Source organism: Rhinolophus hipposideros, assembly GCF_964194185.1.
Source record: "Rhinolophus hipposideros genome assembly, chromosome: 11".
Classification (NCBI taxonomy): Eukaryota; Metazoa; Chordata; class Mammalia; order Chiroptera; family Rhinolophidae; genus Rhinolophus; species Rhinolophus hipposideros.
Window position 1 is genome coordinate 81,368,370 of NC_138057.1, and position 16,693 is coordinate 81,385,062.

Genomic DNA, 16,693 nt, shown 5'->3' on the forward strand with positions numbered 1-16,693 from the left:
TATCTCATTTAGTCATCTCAGTGACTCAGTGAGGAAGGTATGGCTCTCCCTATTTTACAGATGAGGAAACTGAGGCACAGGGAGGAAAGTGACCCGCTGGGCCACACAGCTGGTGAGAGGCACAGCTGGGATCTGGCCCATACTGTCTATCTGGGATCACACTTCCACCTGAGCACCCAGCCTGAGCACAGACTCAGCAGTTGTTTGGTGAATGAATGAATGATCCATGGCTTTGGAAAACCGGGATCATTCATGTTTTCCTCTCTCCTCACCTGTGTTGAGACCCAGTGCGGAACGTGAATGGGCTGGCAAAGGAGGTAGCAGAAAGCAGCCCTGCACTGCTGGTCACCGGCTCACACCCTTGGTGGCCCAGAGGTTTCAAGGATGGACTCTGGGTTCAAATGCTGGCTTCATCCTCAATGCTGTGACATGCCATCATGTCATTTCTGCCAGCCTACCTGTCTTCCCAGTTAGGTGGGTTAGTAGTGCTCGCTGCTCACAGGTTAGTCGGGTGACAAGCAAAGGACAGGGCACCATGGTCCTGGAGGGGCTTCTCCTCCTGGTTACTTGCACCCAGTGGGGTCCCCACATGAAAAGGGCACATGGCCTCTACTTCTCTAGCAAATGGACCAGTCTGGTGCAGGCTGGGAGGAGGGGTCACTGTTTGTTCCATGGCCAACGGCACACCAGGGGCGATGGACACAGGACTGAGAACTGGGGCTGGCATATGGCACATGCCCCACATGTGTCAGCGCCTGGGTCTGCTCCTTCTCAGCACTTTCTGGGGGTGCTTGCCGGCCCCCAGCCCTGGCAGGAGGAAGTCAGTGTTAGAAGTGGGTTGGTGTGCCTTGGGGAGTGGGGAGTGGGTTTGTTGTGATGACAGTGGATGAGGACCCTAGTTAAACAGGCTAGGGCAGAAGGGGGAAGGGTGGGGGCAGGACAAGGTTTGTGTGTGTGGGGGCAGGTGGGCAGGGGGCCCAGGAGCCAACGAGGAGGTTTTCTAGAGCAGAGGAAGGGAGCACGGATCAAGCAGAAATCAGGGCAGGACAATCCCGGGCCGGGCCGTGGCCTGTGGTTGTGTTGGGGGAAGGCTCCCTGACGAGTGCTAGCCCCCACAGCACCGCCAGGTGCTCCTACCCCAAGTGGAATGAATACCTCCCCCGAGGACAGGTCAAGCTCTTGTGGGATCCAGCTCGACTATCCAGTGGGAGGCGGGAAGTGGATCCTGTTACTCCATTTCACAGAGGGGAAAGTGAAGCAGAGAGGAAGCCAAGCCTTACCCATGGTTACACAGGGGGCAGTGGTGCGCCAGGCAGGACTCCCTCTCTCGTGGAGGGCTGTGGCTGTCTCTGGGCAGTCGTGGGGGCCACCTACCCTCATTCAACTCCCTTTCCATCAGCCCGCCCATGGCCCTAGGACCGGCACGTGCAGCCTACGTGCCTTAGGTGAGGCCCTCTGCCCCGGCCCCCACTCCCCCACTGAGCATGGGTCTGCAGGGAAGGTGGGTCTAGAGGGCAGCAAGCTCGTGGTGGGTGGTGAGGGGAGGCGCCTGCCCTGGGCCAGCCCTGCGCAGGGGAGCCCGGTGTGCCTCGTGCTTGGCCCCACGCAGGTAACTCACACCCAACCCCAACTCCAGCCGCCCAAGCTGTCCAGGGCAGGCGGCTTCCTTTCGTTTTTATACAAACAAATCCTGAATATGAAAGTCAAGGCGAAGAACTACCCAAGGCATAAAAATAGCCACCGGCCACAAAGTCAGTGCCCAACTCTCAGCAGCTCCTCCCAGCCTGGTGCCTTTCAAGCGGGGTCCCAAAGTGGGGGTCAGCCTTACAGCGGAAGCGTGAGCACCCCGTCCCCCCACCCTTCTGCCCGTGGGTCCGTCAGTGGGGGTGGGGCTAAGGTGCCCTTGGCCTATGCTTCCCCCCACGCATGAAGCAGGGGACTGCCTGGGGGTGGGCCCCAGAAAACAGACGCCTCGCGGCGGAGCCAAGCCCGTGCTCCCGCGTCAGGGCTTGGCAACCCGGGCCTCAGTTTCCCTACTGTCGGCCGCGGGCCGTGCGGGGCCGGAGTCGGCGCGGCCGGCCGCTTTGTGTGGCCGCGCAGACAATGGCCCTGCGGCGTCGGGCTGGCCGCACCGCTCTCTTCCACCGCCCCGGTGGCTTTCTCTTCTTTTTGGCAGGCCGGGGAGGGAATTCTGCTGCCGCCCGCGCCCCGCCCCCGCCCCGCCGCCCCCGCGCGGCTCCCGGGAACCCCTGGCGGAGGCCAACTTGCAAGTTTGCCCCGCGCTGGCTCGCTCACAACTCGGCGGGCGGGCGGGCCGGCCGCGGGCGCGCGCGGGGGGGGCGGGGCCGGGCGCGCGCGCGAGCCGCGGGAGGGGCGGGAGCGCCGGGTGGGGCGGCGGCGCTGCGCCGAGTCCGCGCCCGTCGCGGGCCCCCCGCCGCCCCCCCGCCGGCGCCGCCGCGGTCGGAGCGGGGCGCGGGCGCGCGCGGCGGGGGCGCGGGCGCGGGCGCGCGGCGGCGGCGCGCAGCTCAAGTAGTTTACATTGTTGGGCGACTTTTGCAACAACTCGCCGCGCCGCGGCCTCCGCGCGCCGCCGCCGCCCCGCCGCCGCCGGCTCCCGCCGCCCGGGCTCGGCCGGCCGCGCCGGGGGCCGCCGCGCTCGCCGAGCCGCCGCCGACATGGACACCAAACATTTCCTGCCGCTCGGTGAGTGCTCGCGGGCCGGCGGGCGGCGGGCGGGGGCGCGTTCCTGGAGCGCGCGGGGCGCCCCCCGCCCGGCCTCCGCGGGGTCGGGGCGCTGTGCCCGGGGCGGGGGCCCGGCAACTTTTCCCCGCGCGCGCCGCCCCCGGGGTCGCGGAGCGGGAGGGCGGCGGGACGGGGCTGGCTGCCCGGTGGCCTGGCGGCGCCCCGCGGCCCCGGCGCCCGGCTCCAGCCGGCGGCGCAGCGACCGGGCCGGGCGGGCGGAGCAACTTGTGCGCTCGCAGCCCCCGGCCGCCGAGTCCAGAAGGCCGCCGGCTGGAGCGCACGGGACCCTCCTCCCCGGAGCGGCCCGGGCGCGCTGGGCCCGGCCACCGCGGGGCCAGAGGACCGGGAACGGCAAGCCCACGAAGGCCCCCTCCCAGAACTGGGGGCCTTCGCCCCGGCGCAGGCGGGCTGCCCTCGGGTCGTGCTGCGGCGCCCGCCCTACACTTGGGGGGGACCCCAGAGGCACGGAGGGTCAGCTTTCCTGTCCTCCCCCTGCCATCCCGCCCCGTGTCTTTCTTGCCTTGGACTGCGCTCCAACTCCTGGCCAGCACCCACCGAGGAGGAGGACGGGGCCTGGCCAGGCGCCCCCCAGCCCGTGCCCTCCCGAGGGTTTGGGAGGCGGTGAGAGGCAGGCAAGGGGGAGGGCGTGGGGAGACTTTATAAATGAGCACCGGCAGGGATATTAATTTGGTGGTGGGGACGGCAGCCAGGCTGTCAGGCTGGGTGAAGGATTTGTCCTGAATGGAAATTAAAACAGCTGATACTGAATGAAACCCCAACGGCCAGTCTCCCCCCCCACCCCTGCCCCCGAAGCCTGGGGTGCATGTTGGCTACCCGGTTGGTGGTCAGAACCCAGCAGGGCTGCAAGGACCTTGGTGAGATTGGGAGCTGGTGCGCCCCAGAAGTCAGGGCCAGGGAATGAGCACCAGGCACTCACAGAGGGTGTGCTGCAGGGTGCCTGGGGTAAGGTTCCAAGTTTGTCAAATCTAAGACTCCCTCCCTGACTATGTGATGAAAACCTTGGCAGGCGCTTGGTCCTCCCGAAGCCCCAGGAGTGGGCACTCATGCCATTTTGCAGATAAGAAAACTGACTAGGAAAGGCTGAGGCCCCAGGCTGCAAAGCGGTGGGTTTGGGATTCAGCCCACCAGTCCGTGGTGTGCCTGACCGTGTGGAGCAGGGAAGAAAGCTGAGTTGTTTGTGACTTACTGCTGCCGGGCCTCGTATGGGGCTGGCAGGCTCCTGTGTGGGCCGACATTAAAGCTTTGCACACTTGTGCGTGCATGTGCACAGACACATAAAACTGGGCTCTCCCATAGGATCTCTTCTGGAACAAGAATGCTCAGCTCTGTCTTGTCCTCCCTCCTACCTCTCCCTGCTGGGTACCGGGAGCAGGACAGACCCGTGTCCCTGACATCCTGGGAGTTGGCACATGGGGGGCCCAGGACCCAGGGTGGCTGTGCCAGCGTCTCCCTGAAGAGGAGAGCTGCCTCCCAGCCACTGCCGCAGGAACCTGGATGGGTGCACCCCTCTACTGCAAGGAGGCTGGGGGCTTCTCCCCGACACGAGTGGCCTCCCAGGCAGCCTGCAAGTCCCAGGCCTGAGCAGAGAGGCCTGGGCTCTCATTACATTTTATTTTTTCTAAGCTTGTGACCAGCTCTGAAGTCCAGTGGAGGTGAAGGTCCATTTAAGCGGCTACTTGCCTAAGCCCTTTTGTCAACACAGCCTAATTCCCCGTGGGGGGTGAGTGTCAGAAGGCCCTGCTTGTCCAGGGCCTGGCTGGCAGTCCAGGCCAGGGCTGGAGCTCTGAGAAGGCTGTACCGTCCCTTTTAGCTGTCTGGCCCCTTTTGGGGCCTCAGGCAGAGAGGGCTTCTTCCTCTCAGTGCCCAGTGCCACAGGGCTTGCTGGGCCTGGGACCTCTCCCTCACCCGCCCAGAGCCTCCAGCTGCTGCCTTCTGAGCTACCCAGTGAGGGCAGGGATGAGTTCCAGGCACAGATCTGAAGGCCGAGAGACTCGCCTGAGGCAGCCCTTGCTTCCGGCCCTTGTTGCCCAGTGCTCGCCAGTGCCCACGCACCCGTTAGGGGGCAAAGCCTGTGCTGCCATCAGCCTGGCCAGTGGGACTAGACAGCTGAGCCTGCAAAAGAAGTCCAGAGGTCTCAGACCATACCAGACTCCCCCCCCCCCCACCTCCTTGGCAGCTAGTGGCCCGTTTGCCCGGGGAGGGGTGGGTGGCCAGTAGCAGAATGATAGGCCTACTGTCCACCCCCTGGGGGGGTTCTTTGGGACCTGGGAGAGCTTAGAACCCTGGTGAGGGGCTTCTGGTAAAATCAGAGCCTTCGGGACCCAAAATAGAGCATGTTCCAGGGCCTCTCGAAATAACAGGATCACATGACTCCGGGGAGGCCGGGCTGGAGTCTGGGCTGGGAGGCCGGGCTGGAGTCTGGGCTGGGAGGCCGGGCTGGAGTCTGCCTGCCCAGGCAGTTCTGTCTCCTGGGCACTGCTCACTGTTGGGGCGTTTGTTTTGGTAAACTCCGGAGGGGGCTCTGTTTGTGCATGGAGAAGTGTCAGGGTGAGAAAAACAGCCCTCACGTGTGGCCTGACCGTGGCTGTGGCCTTGCCAGCCTGCCTCTTTGCCCGGGCCTGGCTGTCGTGTCTGGGCCCAGTGTGCAGCCCGGATTCCCTCTGCACAACATGGGTGGGACGAGCTGGGGGCCCCCAGGACAGGCCAAGGAGGGAGGGCCGGGCGGCTCTGAGCCAGGATTAGGCAGAGTTGAGCGAGCAGCCCTGCTCCCAGCTCCACCAGCTCTTCCAGCTGTACTTGTCCTTCAGGGCCGAGGGGAGCGGCACCTCCTCCAGGAGGCCCTCTGCCTGCTTTCCCTTGGCCCCCTTTGTGGCTCTGGGATGCTTTCTGTTTGTGGTCTTCGTTTCTTCTCCTGGGAAAGAAGGCCTGGAGGTGGGGTAGTTGTAGAATTACTGTGTGGGCATAGAATGGGTGCTCGGGGGTGGGCCCCGTCTGACTGGGGCTGAGTGTGCACTCCTGGGGCTCTGGCACCAGGGGAGGGGCCCTGAGGTGAGTGAGTGAGTGAATGAGTGTGTGTGTGTGTGTGTGAGAGAGAGAGAGAGAGAGAGAGAGAGAGAGAGAGAGAGAGAGAGACTTGAAAGCCTGCCCAGAGCCAGTGGAAGCCGCCTGTGGAGTTTCATGTTTTTGCGTTGTGTGGGCTCTTTCCACAGCTGGCATGCTCCAGGGCCGTGGCCTCGAGAGTGGTGAGCAAGGTCCGCCCTTTCGGAGAAGAGCGCTCCGTCCCAGCTGCTGGGCCCGGTTCAGCTGCTCTCCGTGGGGCACAGAGCAGAGGCCACTGAGCTGGCTCACTCTGGGCCACCGTCATGGTGTCGAGGCTTCACAAGCCAAGACCTGCCCTCCTTCCTTCTCTACCGACTCCAAGTTTGTCGTGTGCAGTCGCCTTTTGTGGCCAGGGCCTTGAGGGGGCTCATTAATTGGCTTATTTCCACGGGAACTGGGCATTGGTGGGGCCAGGGGTTTGGGTCCTCAGGAGCCTGGGTGTCTGGACTGTGGCTGGTGGGGCTGGTGTCATCTGGGAATCACCTTCCAGACCTTCCCGAGGCAGAGCAGGTCGATTTCAGGGATGCTAGGAAGGGTCGGTGAGAGGGCTCATCCCTTCCCTCCTCTCCCCTCCCCTGCCTACAACATTTACATTTTAAAAGCTGCACTCTCTTCTTCTCCCTTCTATTCAGGTCCCTTTGTCACTTGCTCCCCCCCCACTTTTCCTGGAATGACATGGCCATCCCTGGGAGGACCCCAGGAGCTGCACCTTCCTGCCCCAGGGCTGTGTCCTGTTGCTGGGCTCGTGGTCTGGTCCTCCATGCTTGCTGCCTGTGTGTGGCCTGCCCCTCGGCCTCTCAGCCTCAGCTCTCCATCTGCAAAATGGACGCACGTATTGGGCAGCGGGCGGGTTGTAGGGGCGTGTCTATCTCTGCCTCTTGTCTGGGTCAGGGTGTGGCCCAGGTCTGAGTGTGGGACCAAAACATGACTCCGACGCAGGGGCGATGGCTGGTGCCATCAAGTGCTCGAGCAGATTCAGGAAAAGAGGGCTGCCTGCGTCCTTTCCTGGTCTGGGCGCCCTCGCCCTGCTGGGACCCCACTGCACGGACTCCTCGAGGCCTGCAGGAGGGGATGGGGCCCGGGACTCGTTTGCACCCGCTGAGCCTGCACGAGCTGTTCTGAGTTGTGCCCCGGCGCCTCCCAGACAGGGAAATTGCACCCTAGAGTTACAAAGCGATTGTCTAGCTCAGCAGCTGAACGCGCGTGAAATGGAGCAGAAAGCAGCCACATCACACTGGCCCAGGCCGTGCAGGGCCTGGGTGTGTGCACACGGCACACGTGCTCACACTCTCACTCAGCCGTCTCTGGCTGCACTGTGCTCGCCTCTGCAGCCAGGCCCTACCTGCAGCTCTGCCCGCTGCTGTTTTTCACGTGTCCCTGTGACCCTGTGTGTCTGTGTCCCTGTGAATCTGTGTCCCCATATCCCCATGACTCCATGCCCTTGTGATTCTGTCTCCCCATGTCTCTGTGTCCCTGTGTCCCCACGCCCGGTGTGAGCGCAGTGGGTGAACAAGGTCGCCGCTCAGGGCCTGATTTCCTTGTCACCTCATCCAGATGGATCTCCGTGGTTCCTGCCTGTCCTGTTTTTCTAAGTGTGTCCCAGCTTGTTCAGGGCCCTGCACTGCCCCTTCAAGGGTGCCGATGGCTCCATCCATGGGCACGTGCTATACACCTGGGACGCGTGGAGGTTTCGCAGAGATGGCCCCTGTGAGCAGATGGGGAAACGGAGGCCTGGGTGAGGCCTGTCACGGCCGTGGTGCTGATGCAGCGTCTTTGCGTGGCTCTGCCTGCTTTTCCTCAGCAAGGTGATTTCCCAGTCTGGCGGGGCCTGAGCACTAGCCGAGCAGAACCCGTCCCTGGCGTGGGGGCACCGCTCCCCCAGCCCTCCTGATCCTCAGGGAGCATCTTCTGAAGCCGCTCGCCTGCTGGGGTCCGGGTTTGCGCCCCGGCCTGGCTCCCTGGGGGCCCCGTTGTGGGTCTCAGGCCCTTGGGTGAGCGAGTGTTTTATCCTGTGGGATTTGGTAGATGGATGAAGCTTCACTCTGTCCGTTCTCTCCCTTTCACCCATTGAAGGCCTTCTGGGGACTGGAGACCCTTGATCCTTATCCACAGTTGTCCTGGGCTGAGGTGGGGCAGGGGTGGGTTGTCAGTGGGCTGGAACGCCTGGGTTAGGACGGCAGCCAGGGGCACAGCCTGGGGACCCCGGTGGCCTGGCGGCCGGCTCTCACCTGCTCTCCCTGTCAGGGCAGAGCTGTCTGGTAGCACATTCCTGAGGAACCTGGTGGAGGGGGGCTGGGCAAGGACGGCCACACTGGGTCCCCAGGGCAGGGTGGGGTCTTGGTTACCTCTGTAGTCTCCACCCCCAACACACATGCGCACACACAAATGCATATGCACACGAATGCATGCCCACGCATGCGCACATGTACACATGCACATACACATGTACACGTGGAATGCACGGACATGTATGCACGAATGCACGTGAACACACGTGTGAACATGCATGTATCTACACACGGACACACCTGTACATGCTCAGCTTTCCCTGCCGATCCTAACAGTCTCGACAGCCTCTTCCTTAGAAGGACCCAGGTCTGCTGGCTGGATTCATTCCACAGGTGCCGAGGGCACACCTGCCGGGTGCTGGCCTGCTCCTGCCGTCCTGCGGAGACACGTGTGACGAGTGGACGGCTGGGGAAGGTCTCCTGTTGTAGCTGCTCTGGTGTGGGCTCTGAAGGAGAGACGGTTGCGACAGGTGGTGGGGGAGGGTAACTCCGGGTGGACAAAGGCCCAGAGGCCCATGTGGCAGGAGCTGGGGGAGGCTGCAATGTGCGGACAGACCCAGTTTCTAGGTGGGGCCCTGGAGCCAGGTCGGGTGTGTGGGGGTCCGGGGTCCGGGGTGGCCGTGGCCGGGTGGTGTAGATGGTTGGGTTGGGCCTCCAGCTCTGTGCAGAAGGGGGGCTGGAGGCAGGCCGGCGCTGGAAGGAGGCAGGTCCTAGGTGGGCTTGGAGCCTGACAGCAGGGGCCCCTGTGAGTGGCCTCTTTCCCCTTGCCCTCAGCAGAGCAGCCAGAGCTGGGGACGGGGGACTCCGAGTGGCATCTTGGGGATCAGACTGGGCAGCTTTGTTGGGCTGCAGATGCCCACCACCCCTGAGCATGGGGCTGAGAGGACCCCCCCTCACCCCTGAGCCCCAGCTCTCTTCCTGGCCTTTGGGCCCTTGGCCTGTCCCTGGGGAGGTGCTCTCTACCCCATGTGTCTCCCACCCCCATGTTGATGGAGACATCCTAGGGCCTGTGAGCTAGCGGCACGAGTGAGGGGGCCTGGGGTCTCTGGGAAAAGTGCTGGAATGGGCCGGCGGCCCAGGCCTGGGAAGGACATGCCAGACCCAGAGCACAGGATGAAGTTGGGGGGACAGGCTGTCCACGGAGGGCAGAGCAGCTGAGCCTGCTAGGGTCAGGGCAGGACCCGAGGGCTATGGTGGGAACGGGCCTTGGGGCTGGGGGATGGGATGTAGGCGGGCCCTTGGGGTCCTCGACTGGCCCTTGGCTCTGAGTTCCTGAGGCACGTAGCCTCGAGCTCTGTCATCTGGGGCCCGGCAGGCAAAGGGGAGCCCTCGCTCGGTTTCTGGGCTGACCCGAGCCTGGCCCTGGCCTCCCTGCATGTCTCTGGACTCCTTGGAGCAACAGTGGTTTCCAGCTGTGCCTTAGTTTCCCTGACTGTCCTGGGCACAGGGCTGGTGGTGACGGGTCTCTGTAGAGTGGCGGCCGCTGTGCTGAGTCTGGAGCATGCAGTGCTGAGGGGAGGGAGGGGAGAGTGACTTGGGCGGGGGCCAGACTGTGTGTGTATAGGCTCCGTGGGTCTTGGATAAGCCCCGAGGAGTTCAGAGCCGGCCACACCCGGGCCCCGGGCTGTAATGAGGTTACTGATTCAACAGGTTTCCTGGTGCTGCCGCCTGAACCAGGGAGGCTGGGCAGCCCCCGGAGGGATCTAAGTATCCCATAATTGACCAATTTAGCTTAAGTGTCCGCACTCGCCCCGGGCAGAGGTCAGGCAGTGACAGCCCAGGTGCTGCAATGCCGCCGTGTCCAAAGCCTTCTGGCACCTGTGCGCCTGGCTGGCCCTGTGCCTCTGCCTGGGACGCCTGCTCCCCTTCCCCTCTTCGTCTGCCTGTGGGATCAGCTCCAAAGCCATGTTCTTCCGGAAACCTACGGCCGCTGTTCCCACACGGTAGAGAGTGCAGGGCACTGGGCACAGTTTTGGACTCGGTGCCGAACTGCCTGGGTCCAAGCCCCACTGTCAGGTCGGCTGGCCCTGCCTTACTTGCCTTGCCATTTCCCTGTGGGTACGTGGAGGCTCAGGGCCGACCTGGGAGAGCAGGCGTTGGCCAGCGTGTGCCCGGGACGTGCTGGCCGCCCGCCTCGCCTCCTCTTGTTTCCGAGGCTTCCTGAGGGCAGGGCCCGGCCGGGGCGAGTGCAGCCCTGCAGCCCCCAGCACGTGTGTCTGATTGAGGCGTGGGATGGAGAAGACCCCACACTGACCGTCCACCGGCGGCAGCTCCATCCCTGTGCTATAGAGGAGGAGCCCAGGGCCCTGGTGGGGGCTGGCGGCCGGCCCAGCCCCTGCTCTCCTGCAAACTCAGGCCTCATGTCCACAGCGCCTGCCTTGTTGTCTGTTTGTCCCTGAGAGGCATGGCCGGCCGTTGGGCAGCGTTGGTCAATGGTGGCAGCCGTGGTGGCCCTGTGCTCAGCTGTCCTGAGGTCACCTGTCTACGTGGACAGGCCCATGAGGTGGGGGGCTGTCTTGCCACGTTTTGGGGATGAGGGCTACAGACTCGGGACGGTTGAATGATGTGCCTAGGGTGCCCTGGCTGGTGAGGACCCGGAAATTCAACTCTGGGGGCCGAGCCTCGATGGGGTCCTTCCTTGAGACAGTCAGCGCCTACCATGCACCCAGAGACCAGCTTCGTCCAGAGTGGTTTTAGGGTGCCTTCAGCAGAGGCTTTCGCTGTTGCTCCTGGGAGAGGTTTGTTGTGCTGAGCCCGGGGGGGGGGGGGGGGGGGGTTCCCCTGAGCCCTCTTTCCCTGCTCTCAGCAGGGGTGCATTCTGGGGCCTGGGCGGTTACGCAGGTCTGCTCCCTAACCGGGGTCGCTGCAGCCCGGCATGTCCCTCCTCTCTGGGCCTCAGTTTCCCTGGGGCCCTCTGGCTGCCAGAGGCTTCTGCCCTTCCCTCCTGGTGCCTTGGCCTGGTTCCCCTGAGCTGGGTGGCTGTCTGGGTGGGATGGCACAGCTGGGGACCAGGTCCTCAGGAAATGGCTGTCTTATCTCCCCATTTGAGGGGGGCAGGGCCTGGCTGGGACCCTGGGGGGCTAGGAGGCCATGCGCGCCGAGGTGGCTATGGTGGGGAGCGTGGTCACTCCAGTTGGCCAATTCTGGTTTTGAACGAGGAGTGTTGGGAGAGACACTTCGGGGCTGAGCAGCATGTAATGGGGAAACAGTGAACCTCACGAATTGGGGCTGGGTTGAGCAGGGGACAGTGGGGTCATGCTGGCCACCACCCAAGGCAGGCCAGCCCCTCTCCCCTTGGGCTCTGACCTTGCCTACTGGAACTGTCCATGACCCCCCATGGCCCCCCACCCCGGGCTGGAGGCCAGGCCTCTGCTCAGTGTCTCGTGGCTTGTGGCCTCTCCTGCCACACCACTCACTCTCCTCCCTGGCTTTCTTGTGTTAAAACTTGATGGTGAAAGAGGTTACCCTGTGTGATGAGTGGCAGCTCCGGGTTGAGGGCTGTGTGGTCCTGGGCCAGCACATTCCCCTGTGTGGGCCTCATGTGCCTCACCTGTGCCCTGCCTGGGGAGTCCGGGCGGCTGCAGAGGGGAGGTGATGGTGCAGGTGAGCTTTAAGGTATGAATAGCAGTTTGTTGGGTGGACTGTGGGAAGGCAGTCGTTGGAGCATGGGTGGACCCTTCGCAGGGAGTTCTGGGTGTGGAGAGGGGCTGTCCGTGTGGCTCTGGGTAGCGGTCCTCCCTGGAGGATTCCAGAAGTGCCGACTGCATGGCCAGGCTCTTGCCTGCCGCTGGCTGGCTGGGTGGCAGGTCTGCTGGGGAGGAACCCTGTGAGCGTGGGGGTGTGGTCAGCTGCTCTGGGAATAATTAACCCCGGGAGGAGGTGGAGCTGGGAGTGGGCCTGGCTGCCACCGTGCCCCCTCTGAGCCAGTCCCCTGCTGGCTTCATGTCCCCTCTGCTTCCCAGGCCCTGGACTGTCCTGGTCTGGAGCAGGACCCGCTCTGGCCCCCCACGAGTGGTTGCGCCAGCTTGGATCTCTGGCTCCTGGCGGCGTGAGTGCCATTGTCGGGCCTCCTCCCCACCCTGTGTGTCCCCACATCCCGTGGTCCATCCGCTGCCACGGCCCCTGCCCCTCTCCCGTGAGCAGTCCTAGGTATCATTTGCCCAGGAATCTCCTGTGTGCGCTGGGCTGTCTGATGGCCCTTCACCCTCTCCTTGCCGGCACTGAGGAAAACAGCTCTGATTGGGGCCAGAGTCCAGGGGAGGTGGTGGAGCCGCCCCCGCCCCACCCCTGCTCCTGGACTTTCTGCCCAGGATCAAGGTCGGGAGGAGGGTGGAAGGTGGGGCCTTAGGCACTGGCTGCCAGGCCACTCTGGGCTCAGGCGTGCTGAGGTGGGCCATGGCTGGGGCAGGGCAGTGCTGGCCGAGGGGCAGGGTCAGCGGGGAGGGGGCAGGGCCTTCCCTCCTCCCTCTTGTGTCTCCCTGGGCACAAGGTCGGGGCACCAGTCTGCCGGTCTGCCTCCCCTGAGGCTGGGACCCCGGGAAGCTCCCCCACAAGAGGCTGACCCCCGCAGCTGATGGACCAAGGGGGTGGCATGCTCAGGGCTCCTGCCCATTCCATTCCCGCTCTACCACATGAACTTTGTGACTTCCTCCCTCTTTATCTCGGTTTCCTCATTTGTAAAATGGAAGGAAGGATGTTGGAGCCAGTTAGAGGTGGGGGCTGGGCACTGCCGTGTGCTGCCCCTCCCACCCCGACCCTGGCCGCCACCACTCGTCCGTCCGTCCGTCCGGCGTGCGGCTCTGGGACCACAGCCCCTGCTCGGCAGTGCGGTTGGTTGTAGGTCTCGTTTGCTGAGCCCACAGTGCCAGGCGCTGTGCCAGCCCCACGTCTGTTGGACGAGTCCGTGCTCTCTACAGACTCTCCCCCGTATCCTCCACTTCAGAAATGTCGTGGGGGTAAGCCCACCCCTTGCAGAGTTGACTTTTAAAATTATCATCATGGTTTCAATCATCCTCCTTCTGGGGGTCCAGCCCGACTTTAAAGGGAGGGACGTCCTGCTGCGTGTCTAGCCGGGTGCTGATTCCTGGGACGATGGCTCGGCTGCTGCCCAAGGGGATATGCTGGGCCCGAGCTTGGTGCTGGGGGCCCTGGGGGCCCTGGGAGCCCTCAGGGAGCCTGAGGCCAAGGCTGGGACCTCGTGTGTTTCTGCCCAAGGGGTGAGCTCCCACCCTCAGCTCTGCTTGCTTTAGACGCACCTGCCACGTGCTGCTGGACAGAACCTGGTTTCCTTGGCCTCGGTACCCAGGTGCGGAGTGGGGCACCCTGAGTCCCATGTTGGGTCCTGGCTCCTTTCTCTGCCGCTAAGCACTGTGTTGAAACTTGGCCATTGGGTGGGTGTGGGGGGGTCAAGGCCTGCTCAAGATTTCAGAGCAAACCTCCCACCTGCCAGCTGTCCATCCATCCATCTGTCCATCTGACCGGCTGTCTGTCCACAGATGTCTGGCTCCTGCGGGCTGCTGGGGAGGCAGAGTTGAGCGAGGCCCAGCCTCCAAGGGGTGAGTGGTGCTTGGGGTCAGATGGACTGGGATGGACGCCAGCCCTGCCACTTGACAGAGTGTCCCCTTGGACCGGGTTTCTTATCTCTCTGTAAAGTGTGTCTGGGCAGGTCACCCACGGTGCGTGTGGAGCTGAAGTTGACTGGTGGGAGTTACTCCTGCGCCCGGTCTGGGGGAGGCAATGGCGTGAGGGTGTCTGGAAGCAGAGGGGGCACAGAAGCAGTGACAGCACGTTGCCCTGGTGTTCCGTGGGTTGGGCCCTGTGAATTGGGTCATGAAGGATGAATAGGAGTTCTCTGGGAGAAGTCAGCTTTGCATCTTCAGACCTGGGTGTAAGCTTGTTTTGTCAGAGGCCTTCTGGGCAGAGCTCCTTGAATCTGCCTGTGTGGCTGGAGCCCAGCCAGTGAGGGGGGAGGTAGAGATGGACTCAGAGGGCGAGAATGTTCCGGATCTTCTGGCCCCATGGGTGTGGAGCCATTGGAGGGTCCTGGGCCCGGGAGGGGGTGTCTGGCCTGTGCTTGGGAGGAGGCTGTGCTGCTGTGTGATAAGTGGGGGCTGGAGGGCAGGGTGGGGGAGGGTAACCGGGTGAAGTGGTCCCACTCTTTGGGCCTGAGTACCTGGGGGGACGTGTGCCTTTTACTGAGCGAGGCAAACCGCAGAGTGAGCAGGTCTGGGGGATGATTAGGTCTTGGGTGTGGGCCGTGCTGTGACACCCACTGGGAGAGCTCGGGTGGGCAGTGTGTGCGCGGGGAGTGTGGGGGCGAGGCCTGGGCGGTGCGGTGCCGTCCTGCAGGTGGCAGGAAAGCCTGGCAGTGGGACGAGGTCACCGGAGGGTGGACCCGGAGAGCCGAGGAGGAGCCGGCCGGTGCAGGGCCCCCTGAGAGGGGTCCTTGCAGGCTGCCTGGATGAGGGGGGGTTTGAGCCAGGCTTCCGAGGCGGGACCCCCCCCTCAGCTTCCACTTTCATTTCTCAGGACGCTTTTCCTGGGGGGGTCAGCTGGCCTTGCTCTCACATGCTGGTGGGTCTGTGGCCATAGAGCGGCAGCCAGAAGAGCTCTAAGGGCCAGGAAGAAGCCAGCGGCAGGGCGGTGCCCCCAGTCCCCCCTGAGGAGGAGGGGGTGATGGGTGCCGGGCTTATTCCCGCCCTGCCCTCTCCCCCCAGCCCAGGGTCTCTGCCCTCTGACGACCTATTGAAAGGATGTTTGGCCGTTGTCGTGAGACAGGTTACCCTTCTGCTGTGGCCGGGATGCAGCGGGTGTGGTGTGTGTGAGGTCATGGGCTGCCCCTCGCCTGGCACTGGGGTGGCCAGAGGGCTGGCCTGGGCACTCAGAAGCGGGAGGCGCGTCCTGGGCCAGTGCTGCCTGGACCCAGGCAGTTGGGCCGCCCTGAACCTGTGCTCTGGGCTGACATGGCGTCGTCTGGGCGCCAGCTCAGGTTCCACATCTGTGAATGGGGCTCATGACAGTCCCTGCACCCTAGGACGCCTGAGGGTTACCGGAGACGCTGCAGCCAAGTGTGGGCGGGCCTGGGTGCCCACAGACCTGCTGCCACGTGTCCCTGCTGCTCAACTCCCCCCGGGCCAGGCCCCAGGCCAGTCAGCCGGTGCTGTCCATGGACCTCTGGCCTCTCTCCTCAGCCTGGAAGGGTGGGCAGCTGTGTGGACACGGCCCCGGCCTGGCTCCCCATGGCTAGCGTGGGCTGGGAGTTTAAAAAGAAAGGCCTTGGTGATGAGAGCGCCTCCTCGTGTCAGGGTGTGGCTGCCAACGCAGGCAGCTCTGGTTCCAGGGTGACCAGCCCTCAGCCCAGGTGGCCTGCCCGTCCCTCTGGCTCAGCTCGTGCGGGCCCTCCCAGTCCCAGGTCACGAGGTGGGTCACGGCGCTGGGTGCCGTCGCTGGCCGCAGTTCGTGGGAGAGGTGTGTTCGTCGCGGTGTCTGCCCAGCCGCAGCGGGCAGTCTGGCTGTGGGCGGCCTCCCTGCCCGCAGCCCAGCGCTGAAACTTATCTGTTTGTGGACGTTATTGTGTCTCCCGCGTTGGGCATTGGGGATGCGCTCGTGGCTGGCTGATGGCGGGCGGAGGGGACGACTCCTAGAGCCACGCTGGCCCTGGATGTGGCTGATAAGCTGCGGAGCTTGTTATCAGAGGGGGCAGCCAGTATCCCCCCTTGGCCATCACTGCAGCCGTGCACTGAGGCCAGGCCCTGCGCTCTGCCCAGCCCCGTGGGTGAGGGGCAGGAGCAGGCCGATGACCGCTGGGGGGGGTAAGCAGGCCTTGTGCGGACCTGGGGCCTTGGGGGACCCCAGAATGAGGAGATCCCTCCAGGGCTCTGGAGATGCCCCCCCCCCCCCGACTTCACTCCCCTGTTGACTCTGTGTCCCTCTCGGTTTCTGAGAACAAGGAGGTGACTGTCCACTGCCTGTCTGTCTGGACTCTGAGCTGGGTGCTTGGCGGCCCACGCTGGCCTGGACCTGGACCTCGAGGCGGGATCTGGGTCACCAGCCCACGTGTTTGTGTCGGGTGGGCCGCTGCAATTCCTGCTCTTGGCTTGGCCCCAGGACCTGGGGGCTAAGGGGCGGGGCCCCGGGTGTGCTGTCTTAGCCTCTGTCCCACTCACGGGACCTCCACCTGTGCTCTGCCAGCTCAGAGGCTCTGCGGACTGGAGGGCAGCATCACGTGGTGGGCGTGTTGTCCCCTGCACCCTTCTTTCCTCTCTGGCCCCAGCCTCAGGGTCCCTGTCCTGCCCAGACCCTCCTTGGGGACTTGGAGCCAGACCTTACGGAGCGAAGGGACTGGGCAGGGTCCCTTGTGTGCCTGGGGTCCAGTCGGAGCATGTGTGTGTGAGCCTGTGAGTGTGGAGGGGTGTGTGAGCCAGTGTGCCCTGGGCACGTACAGGCACATCCGGGGCAGATGGGCTCGTGCCCTGAGGAGCGGGAGCCCTGGCCGAGGGGAAAGCGCGGCAACGGAACCAGCCTCAGCCGCGTCTGCGTGCAGG

At 64.1% G+C, this 16,693-nt stretch overlaps 1 protein-coding gene across 1 annotated transcript in view; it reads left to right on the forward strand.

Annotated features, from left to right (window-relative positions):
- Positions 1-2,601: 2,601 nt before the first annotated feature.
- The window catches only part of RXRA (retinoid X receptor alpha), a 96,363-nt gene continuing 82,271 nt past the window's right edge, over positions 2,602-16,693 (forward strand). The window contains exon 1 of the mRNA XM_081066870.1: positions 2,602-2,703. Coding sequence (XP_080922996.1) covers positions 2,676-2,703 — 28 coding nt within the window. The 5' untranslated portion in view covers positions 2,602-2,675. The remainder of the gene's footprint in view (positions 2,704-16,693) is intronic.